Raw genomic sequence first — 11,476 nt, forward strand, 5'->3', positions numbered from 1 at the left:
GATATGGAAACTGGGAGATCTTTTGTTTAGAGAAATTCAAATTTGTTTTGAGATTTCAAATTTGTTTGACAAAGGGCGGGAAACCCCGGAAAGCCCTTTAGCAAGAGTGAGTTTCTTCACAAGCACAGGCGATTTTGTATGCAAGTAAAAATATATATGACTAGTACAGAAATAGGCCTTACAGGTACTTACTAGCACACTAGACATGTTAATTAGTTACTGAATTACACCGAACTTGCATTGTAGCTCGAATTTCCTTTAACTTAATTTATTTTAGGTACTGACAGTCACAATGTCACATTACAAGATGAACGACGGACACCGACTCTTTCTACAGTCATTTATGTCTAGAGGAATCCTGAACGCTAAGGAAGTGAAGCAGCTCTTCAAGATTTGTTGTCTGAAATACAACTGTAATACAGCATTTCATATTTTCAACTTAAAATTAAATATGAGACAGTTTTCAACCCATGCTGAAAGTTGGAAATAACAACATTCTATTTATTATGTCATTGCAGTGCGATACACAGAGAATGAAAAAGAAAATCAAGAAGCGCTCAAAGAGTTTGTAAGAACTGTAAACCACCACACAGAACCATTACACATGCAAATACGTAAAGGTGTATGTGAAGACGATGGCACGAGTTCATATGGATTGGTAATAATCAAATTGGACTAATTTAGCAGTTTTCAGGATTTCGATTAAGTATATTGCGAGCATACATGTTAATTCTCCAGATTTGTCTTGGTAGGTTTTTATATTGTAGCGGACAGTGTAAGAGGGAACTTATACTGCCTCGCTAGAGAGCTAGCTTTTCTGGTGATGTGGTAGAGTCTCTCTCTTTTTTACGCAAGTTAAGCAGCGGCAAGCGTGATCAGCACTTGGCTGGGTGACCGCTACACCAGAGCTCCAAATAATTTTTTACCACAAAGAGTATTTACCCCCTGATTTTCAAATCAATGAGAATTTTGCTTTTCAGAAAAATTCAAAAGTGTATTTTGTTAATTTACAGATTATCTTTGCTCTTTTGCACAGAAGATGTCACCAGATAAACGATACTTCTTCCGTTAAACTTTAACTTAAAGTTGATACTAAATTGCCGCTCCAGCTATTTACAAGGAAAATCCTTTGTAGTTCTTTTTATTAAAACTATTCATTGTCATTGGGAATTTGATATTTATCATTGATACATTAAATTTGAATATGTCAGACACTCAGTCACATGATTATTATCCAATTCTGTATATCATTTGTCCACGATTGATAATACAAGTTTTTTATCTGTACTTTCGACCGCACAATAATTCTTTAAGAAAGAAGTATAACAAGTAGGCCTATGTAATAATGTTTTGAGTTAACTCTTCCAATTTTTCAAAATTGTGATTGTCATCAAAACGTGTTTCATAGCGCTAAATATCATGTATGATCAAGTCCTGGGCTAACCTCAATTCATATGAATAGATAATTCATATCTATATCATACTACATGTATCACAAATACGTGGACTAATTAATATGCATTACTTTGGGAGTGTGAAGCGTATTTACATTCGCTAATGCGTAATTGTACGCATGATTTTCAACTTAAATCACTTGGTTTGAAATTTAAAAAACATTATCTCATATGGTGTAAAATTCTATCTGTATTCCATTATAGGGAGCAAAGCTTGTGTCTCTACGAGCTTGCTCCAATGATTACACATGAGTTGCATGATTTCTCTTCATCAGCTGAAAAAAGATTAGTATTACCCTTAATGCTTCTGGGAAAATGTTGGCGTCACTGTGATATATGTCATTGACAACCTCATAAATAAAACGGGTTTGAAAAATAAATTGTTCAAACATTTTTTAATTCCAGACAAGCTTTCTCTTTAGCTTCGTATGATTTGTTGATAATTGCTTTGTTTGAAAGAAAAAATAATTGCAGCTAATATAATGTCACAATGCAACTGTTTACATCGACTGTGTTATATTTCGCTCGTTAAATGAAGAGGTGGGTTAAATATTGTGTTGGAAGACAGTCTATGCGAAAGACTTTCTAACCTGACCGATGTGCAGTGCCTCGGGTCCGATGTAACATTTTTTACACCAGACCAGAACGTCCGATGTCTCAGTGTACTGTTTTGGGCTTCATTATTTTGACGCGGAGTCATTTAAATGTTTGTTATAAGTAAAAAATATTGCACAAATCCAAATATGTAAATGAATGTAATTAAAACCGCATGGACCGTTTGTAGTATTATGTGGGAGTGATCCCCTGGTATAAGAAAAGCATTTAGGCCTACTTAAGATAAAATATCAATAGTATTACTAGTATGATAAATAAGATTTTCTTGGTTCTGCATTTTCATGTGTTTAACTTTTTTACATTAATAGTTTTTACGGTCTGACAAAATTTGGTTCGGTCCTGTGTGTTCATTTATTATACAAAACCGAATGTCCTGTGTGGTCCAAAAAACTTTTGCATAGACTGGGAAGATGTTAATGGGCTTCACTCGTTTCAACGGTCACACCATACAACATATTTATAACACATAATCTATATTACTACCAAAGTTCATCCGGAAATTCAGTATACTTCCCAAGATATGCAGAAATGAATTCAGAAAATGTCCATTATTTTCTGGTCGAATTTTAGCTTACTCTTTAATAGTAAATTTGAAGCCAGGTGATATAATTACCTGTGGTATACAGAATTGTGTGTTATGCAATTTTTTTCACACCTTTAAAATTTGATATCATGTTTTGATCAAAGTGTTGTGTGATTCACAAATCAAATTAGTGGACAGATTAATTTTTAAAAAATAGACCATTTTACTGTAGCATGTGCAGTCTCAAACACATGTTGTTGCTTCAGTATCCATGTTTTTTGACATCTGAAATAAATGGTGACGTGACCGAATCATGAAATATGCATTGTAGATGTCAAAATGTTGTACATGAACAATTGTCTATATTCACCAGTTAAAAGGCATGTCAGATATTCTTATAGATACTTGAAGGGACTGATTCACGATTTCCCCCCAAAATTTTGTTTTTCACTTTTATTGATCAGAATCTACTGTCTAATGTGTTTAAAACGATTTCACCTAAAAATTAAGGTTAAATATTATCACAGAAGCTCACTGGTTTGTTTGTACATACATTTAAAGACTCAAGTCTTTGTTTACATATCACAGATTTAAGGCTAAAATATTGCTTTTATTATTGCATTCAGAAGGTCAAAATTTTGGCTGTCAACATTAAATTAGTTATATTTTTAATGTTTAACATCAAACATAAAAAAATAAAAATTCAACAATTGTGAACCAGTTCCTTTAAATAGGATACATGTAACGAGTGACCAATGCTTTTATCAAGTGGACAAACTTATCAAGATATCAGTATTAACTTTAATAAGTATTAGTACAATAAGCTATCAAGATCCCCCCCCCCCCCCCCCAGGCAATGTATTTCTTGGTGACTGGTGAATTTATATAGTGTTATAGTGAAATATAGTTGCATTGTACACAGAGTTTGAATATAGAACTTTAAGTTTGACACTCATTCAGGTTTGTACGAGTGAGTCGACAATCACAAAGCTTGCATCAGACTACACGCCAAGTGAATTGGAGTTCTTCAAAAAACTTGTGAGTACAAAATATGCGTAAGAATGGCTAATTTAATTTTGTCTTCTGTAACGCCATCAAATTTTATTTTATTTTTCCCCCCAGCCATTATTTTCTGAGATACATGCCTGATTTGAGTTCAACCATTAGTGGCCAGATAACTCCTTGGTTGGTAGAATAGCTGACTAGAGATTCAGGGTGACTGGATTGGAATCCAAATTTTCTCTCTTGTTGTTATATTAATATTATTTACAGATAGAAATCATTGTGGCATCTAAGGATGCTGAAGTAGGGTCCACGGAAGCCCTTAATCTGGTCAGTCGACTGGAAAATGTCAAGAAGCTGTCCAAGGATGATGCGGAGGATCTGTTGTCTCGTCTGGAAACCAATAAATGGATAAAGATGGTATGTTTGTATACCAAGGGATTAGTTACAAGTTCTAGCAACCAAATGGATAAAGATGGTATGTTTGTATACCAAGGGATTAGTTACAAGTTCTAGCAACCAAATGGATAAAGATGGTATGTTTGTATACCAAGGGATTAGTTACAAGTTCTAGCAACCAAATGGATAAAGATGGTATGTTTGTATACCAAGGGATTAGTTACAAGTTCTAGCAACCAAATGGATAAAGATGGTATGTTTGTATACCAAGGGATTAGTTACAAGTTCTAGCAACTTAGAGAACCTCTCCCAATACAAAATATGTTATAGATGTACAATTAAAGATAAATAACGCTTACTGTCAGTTCAACTTTGTCTTTAGTACATTTGTATTGTGTATTGACTATCTTTCTGAATAGATAATTTCTTTTCTTGATATGTGTATATTTATTAAAAACTTGCTCTTTACACCAAGAAGTACTTATTATGATACTAGGTCAAAGATGGCAATTTAAATGTTTTGTGAATTCAAATTATTTGTATTGATCGATTTGTTTGTCTATCATCATACCTCCAGTGGATAAAGTTTCGGATTAGTGTAGTGAGCCACCTTAGAAGAGATGATAAAAGCTTGCACACATTTTTCAGACCCGTGGGAAGATAAGTCTAGCCACGCGATCTCTCCTGGAGCTGGATCACTACATACAAGAAATCTACCAGGAAGACGTATCGCAGTGCAACATCTGCAAGAAACTCTGTCTTAAGGTCGGTCGCAGGGTATAATTTCAACCAGTCTGCAGAAAAATTTACCAGTCCATTAGCTTTCCAGAAATAATTAAACATATTCAGCTAATGTTATTCAAATGAAATAATGGAATTTAACTAGATATACCTCGGACAATATTGCAACTCTAAAGTGAGATTTATATTTACTAATCAGGTTCGTCTGATATCCTAATGCATATTTGAGATTTCACAAGTATGCTTTCCAAGTGGCATTTTGGATTACTGACCAATCCCATCAGACTAACTGGCGCAAACTTCAGTTAGTCTGCCAGACTTTTAACCAGTCATGGACTGACGGGCATATGTTAATTTCGAGCCCTGATCTGGCTGGTGTCAGATTTATTTCAATCATGGCTGATCAACTTAACATTGTGACTGTTATTTTCAGACATGCTTCTTTTTGTAATCCGTATCAATCTTGGGTTGCTTGGATTTGTGGATAACAGGTTGAGTAAAACATTTCAATGATTACGATTAGCAATAATCGATACATCATACTTAAAACAATCCATTGGATAATGTTTAAAAATCCACATGAATAGCCAGTCCAACTTTAGACATGCCTCGCGGGAATGTGACTTGTCAACTTTTACATGCCCATCTGGAACTTTAGCAGGACTGTTTGAAACTTTAACAGGCCCAGACATCAGACTCCTGGGTTATTTAGAAAGCTGGTATCAGAATTGATGGATAAATGATGCTATTGCCAGCAACACGTGTTCCATGGAATGCTCTTACTGTCCATGAAGTTTTGATGTAAAGCTTAGTGTAAAGATTAGTTTTATGCCCCGTAATCAGAGATTATGGGACATATGATTTTTGGTCTGTTTGTCCACAAAAACTTTAACTTTGTCCATAACTTTTGAATGGTTTGTGATAAGGCTTTCATATTTTATATTCCTTGTGACAAGACCTTTCTTTTGGTACCAGAATTACTTTGCTGGGAGATGCGTTTTGTGTACACTTGTTGTGTTTATTCTATGTGTAATATTTTCAGTGTACTTTATTGAATACATTTATTTTTCAGGGACAAACTTGTTTTGCATGTGGCACAAAACTCCACTTTCACTGTGCCAGCAAACTTTTTGAGAGAGATGAGTTTCCAAAATGTCCTAAGCAAGGCTGTAAAAAACCCTGGTCACATGACATTAGAAGAACGCCAAGAAAAGGTTAGTAATTAGATAGAAATGTGATATAATAATAAGTTTACAGGAGAATTTTACAGAAAGAAACTCCACTATTTCATCCAATGCTCTGTCAAACACTAGGCTATGCCTGCTGCCCGATCCAATTTACTTATTTGTGAACAAAATATTGTATTGATACACATGAAAAATGATCGATTCTCACCCTATTAACATAAAAAAAAAAATCAAAATATCATCATAGCTTAAAAAATAAAGCAACCCAAAAATAAGAACAAAATCTCAGATTGATACATTATAGTGTTAACAGCCTTATGTAACTCCATTGTTCCAGGTGTTGCTTCGTACATACACATCAAAATGTTACTACAGTAAAAAATGGTTATAGTGAACCTCCAGGGCCAGCGAAAAACAGTTCATTACAATCAGACTTCATTATACAGTAAAACACGGTTATAGTGAACCTCCAGGGCCAGTGAAAAACAGTTCATTACAATCAAACTTCATTATACAGTAAAATGCAGTTATAGTGAACCTCTAGGGCCAGCGAAAAACAGTTCATTATAATCAAACTTCATTATACAGTAAAACATGGTTATAACAAACCTCTAGGACCAGCCAAAAACAGTCTGTTACAACCAAACTTCATTATACAGTAAAACATTGTTATAGTGAACCTCTGGGGTCAGCATTAAAACCAAACTTCATTATACAGTAAAGCACAGCTATAGTAAACCTCCAGGGCCAACGACAGTTCATTATAACCAAACTTTATATCCTTTAAAAATTATCATTATAATATTTTCTTCTCTGACATAGGGAAAAAAATTTCCTATTACTTTGCATTAATCATGAATTCATTATAAGCGTGTTCATTATAAGCATCTTTTACTGTATCTTGAATTCTGTTCAGGAACACCAGAAGTCTGATTAGTCTGTTGTGGAAACAATTTTTAGTGCACAATAAATCCCACATTGTTATAAAGTTCTTTTACACAATAAAAATGCATGAAACAAATTTTGTTCACATCAATAAAAGGCAAGGCAGTCCTGCTTTTGTAAAATAAGGGAGAATTTATTATAAAGTTCTTCTGAGGGCTGTTCCGTTAAAACATATGAGGTACCTGGGGACGGCAATTAAAAAAAAATCTATGGGTGCTTGTCATTGGTAGAAAATTGCATATATGGTGGGTACCTACTGCCAGAAAACTGCATCTGTGGGTGGTTGTTTTGATAAAATCTTTATTTTTTACCGAAACTGAGAGGAATGCAACAAGAGAAGGGAAGGGTTGAAAGTAGAATGTGAAACAAACGCCGTTTTCTGTCTTCATTTTATCTCGGTCGATGAGGTTCCGCGATCCGGTTATCGTTTCCAGTTTAACTCTAAAATTATAGCGACCGGAAATTAGGATTATCTCCCTTGTCCAAAATGGAAAACGAAACGTGCTCGTGGTCCATTGAAACGGTTTTTTATTTTTTTCTAGCTGCAATAATGTAGCCTTATCCAATTTTTTTTTATTCTGACGTTTTCGGGATGAGGCTACAATTCCATAGGATCTCCGTAATGGTGCAAAATAATTTTATGAATAACCGATAATAAACTCTGCACTGTGTATTAGTCCCAAGTGTTGTTTACAGTTACACCAAAAGGAGTACCAACTTTGTGCTCGGGCATGTCTAATAAAGGTGTTTTTCATTAAATATAATGTACAGCATGCAAAATTCTTCGTCTGCTCCGCCATGCTTGTTATCGCGAAATCTCGTAGGTGGATCTAATGAAAAAGCTAAACATTGACTATCAGCGCGAAAATGTAGTTACTTGAGCCACTTCGACAAAGAAAGGAAAATCATATTGTTGCAGAAAGAATTTACACTCTGCTGTTCGGTTTTTAACTTGATATTAAATTCAAACCTTTTCAATACCGACAAAATAGCTTTCGCCTCCATACTTGTCCATTGATGTAAATACTACTTTATATGACATATGCAAATGACTTGACAATCGGAAGTTGAAACTTCAGTACATCAAACATGGCGCACAAATATGAATCGAGAAATTGGAATTTATCGAAATTGTTGAAAACGGTAGAATAGAGCCTCACAAATCTTAAGTTGCAGGTTGTAAATTTATATATTGACTAAGAAACATAGAATATCATTTTATTTACGTAAAGCGACACATTTTCTTGTTTTTTAATACTCAAAATACTAGTCAATTTTAAAACTTTTAATAGTTGTTTTTGAACATTTACAATACTAGGCTTTTTATGAACAGGTAGACTTATAAAATTAATTTAGTTCATCATGTTTAAGAAAGACAGTCTTGATAAAATAAATTGATGGTTCTATGATCAAGCTTCATTGATGGCCAGTTATTTGAATGGTGACGACACCCAAGATATACTCTTCTCTTTACTATCATGCTTGGGAACATCTGAAAATAGACCTCTATTCAGGGGTTATAAATAGTCATTCATACATATTGAATTTAAAGAAAAAGTGTATTTCACATTTATTTCACTTCTATGGGTGGTGCCACACTATCTAAAATTGCTTCTGTGAGTGGTCCCTCGTTAGATTTTTATGTTTCTATGGGTGGTTACCCAAATTTTAAAGTGCCTTCCCCGGGTACCTCATATGTTTTAATGGAACAGCCCTGAGTAAAGATGTATGATTTTAAACTGATGATAGGAATGAAATACATACATGGGTATATGTTCAAGTTTCCTCGCTACTTGGCATAATGCATTCATTTACTAGAAAATGTTTTATGTGTGCTATGTTTATGGTTGTGTAAAGATGTATGATTTTAAACTGATGATAGGAATGAAATACATACATGGGTATATGTTCAAGTTTCCTCACTACTTGGCATAATGCATTCATTTACTAGAAAATGTTTTATGTGTGCTATGTTTATGGTTGTGTAAAGATGTATGATTTTAAACTGATGATAGGAATGAAATACATACATGGGTATATGTTCAAGTTTCCTCACTACTTGGCATAATGCGTTCATTTACTAGAAAATGTTTTATGTGTATGGTTATACCTCTACTACATATTTTTTCTTTTTATTGAAATTTAACAATGATAGACCGTTATAAAATTAGACATATAAAACATTCAGAAATTATAAATTAGAATAGGAATTATTTGTAGAATTGTGAGTTGTATTTAGAATGTTTTTGACAAAGAATATTGTATGTTATAAATTAATTGCTCTTCAAACTATGTAACATCTTACATGGCTTTAGAACTAATGGTGGTGGGTTTTTTTTTTTTGGCATTTCAGAGGAGGTTTTATACTCAAGGTCTCCAGAAAAGAGCCAACGAAAGAGAAAGGCAGATGTTAGCTGAACTGTATATGTGTGACCTTAGTGTGATTTATGATTGGACAGGATGGCAGTGTGTTGGTATTTGAAATATTCGTACATGCCAATTTTTAGATTGTGAGTTGGGGGAGGGGCTTTTAGTCACCTCCTTACTTTGGAAATTAAGCTATCTAATTTTAGACACTACAGTATATCTGAACTTAATTTTTACTTTAGAAGTTCTGATAAAATATTTCTTGTGCTCATTAATATTAGAAATAATGAAAATGATTTTTTTCCAGAAGCACTTACTGATTCATATTGTTTTACATTTTCTATTTCTCTCTTCAACGAAATTGAAATATTTACAGGTTAACATTGAGCATATGAGAAAATTACAGAAGGTAGTAATTCGTAATGTATTAGTGTTACTGTATTCTGCATTTCTAAACAACCAATGTAAAAGAACAAATAGAAAGCTGAATTTTAACATTGAATGCAAATATTGTTTTTTTTACAACTCTTTGATGGGAATATGTGTTCTGAAATAAATGTAAACAAAGAAGACTGAAGTTGTAGTTTCATTGCCTTCCTATTGCACATTGTTCTTTGGATGAGGTGAATGTTATGTCACACTTTCAGGTTAAAGGTCAGTGCTATTTTTGTATTGCCATTTCCAATGCTTCATGGCACACACTAGTATGAGCAGCAATTTTCAGCATACGTCACAGACCATACAATCATCAGCTTGTTTTCTTAGTAGCATAGTGTCTGTATTCTGCAATCTTAAAAGGAAATTGAACTCAACAGCGTTTGACTGATTTACGCCTAGGACCGGAGCACGTGGCGAGACACGGATTAGTTCTTGGAGTGAGAATAAATGAATGTATATTGTTTTAACTGTCCCTCTCGAAAAATTTTCATTCTTATGGAGACGTCGGCATTGCCGGTGAAGGACAGCAAAGTTTAGGACTATGCTCGGTGCTTACGGTCTTTGAGCCAGGAGGGATCTTGATCGTGCCATACCTGTTGCGACACGGGGCCTCGTTTTTTTCAATCTCATCTGAAGGACCGCTCTTTTAGTCGCGTCTTCTGACAAGCAAGGGGTACCGAGAACCTATTGAATCTATTTTAAACCCGGATCCCCACGATACCTTTATTTGAACTTGCAAGTTTTCAGTTCGCATGGGGCGTTAATGAATATTTCAAGGTATGTTTGGACACAAGTATAGCGGGAAAATATTTCAAAGAATTCTTTTACTGGCCGGTACTTTACAATTTTGAGACAGCGGTTTAAGAATATAGCGATATAAGATCTCAACTGTGGAACAGAAAAGAAGCTGCACCGTAATCGCTCAAACGATGACACCCTTGGATTGATGGTTAAGAAAATGTATCGTAACATTAATGTAACGATGTCATATTTTGCTGCGCTCCGATGATTGTATCATTTTACAAATAGGACATTTTTTTACAGTATTAATGGATTGCATCCCTTTGTCCTTGTGAAGCCGTCTGCAGTATATTTCAGGTGTAACAAGAGCTCGGGAGTGTCGGTTTCAGGTGTAAGAAGCGCTCGGGAGTGTCGCTTTCAGGTGTAAGAAGCGCTCGGGAGTGTTGCTTTCAGATGTAAGAAGCGCTCGGGAGTGTCGCTTTCAGATGTAAGAAGCGCTCGGGAGTGTCGCTTTCAGGTGTAAGAAGAGCTCGGGAGTGTCGCTTTCAGTTGTAGCCAGAATTCATTTTAAAAAGCATTTTGTTAAAATTGAAAAAAAATTAAAATATAATCCGACTTAGTGTTGATGTTGGAAAGGATGTAGGTAGACTACACTAAATACGATTTTTTTTTTCCGTTTACGTATCGAGTTTCTTTGTGGATTGAAACTTGTTTTCAATTGAGATTTGCTGCTCTACACACAGACACTCGACGTTTTAAATATCTATAATAAACAAATTGTCTTCCTATAAACAAAATGTTCATTTTTTATTATAGATATTGAAAACGTCGAGTGCCTGTGGTTCTACAGTCGCATTCTATAGAAGTCGTGGATTGATGGAATTAGTTAATTATTGTATTGTGGAGTTCTGTTGGAGTTTTACTCAGTGATTACAATAGAAAATTTAGTAAATACTGGAAGAAGTTCATATTTTCTATAATCAATTGTCCATATTTAAAAATGTCAATGACAAAAGTCATATGCTGGTATTTTTAATTCTTTTTTTTTTTTAAAGAAAGAGCAA

General features: G+C 34.3%; 1 protein-coding gene across 2 annotated transcripts; it reads left to right on the forward strand.

Moving 5' to 3' along the window:
• The first annotated feature begins 1 nt into the window (after position 1).
• LOC125672021 (non-structural maintenance of chromosomes element 1 homolog) lies at positions 2-9,806 on the forward strand. 2 transcript variants are annotated; one of them, XM_048908075.2, is made up of 8 exons: positions 2-106; positions 278-413; positions 519-658; positions 3,553-3,630; positions 3,865-4,014; positions 4,642-4,758; positions 5,807-5,948; positions 9,220-9,806. In XM_048908075.2, the coding sequence occupies exons 2-8, from the start codon at positions 293-295 to the stop codon at positions 9,282-9,284; spliced, it is 813 nt and encodes a 270-aa protein (XP_048764032.2). In that variant the 5' UTR covers positions 2-106; positions 278-292; the 3' UTR covers positions 9,285-9,806. The 2 variants fall into 2 exon arrangements, with proteins under 2 accessions (XP_048764032.2, XP_048764033.2); XM_048908076.2 differs by having other exon boundaries at positions 57-184.
• The last annotated feature ends 1,670 nt before the right edge of the window (positions 9,807-11,476 follow it).

This window comes from Ostrea edulis, chromosome 4, assembly GCF_947568905.1.
Source record: "Ostrea edulis chromosome 4, xbOstEdul1.1, whole genome shotgun sequence".
In the NCBI taxonomy this organism is placed as follows: Eukaryota; Metazoa; Mollusca; class Bivalvia; order Ostreida; family Ostreidae; genus Ostrea; species Ostrea edulis.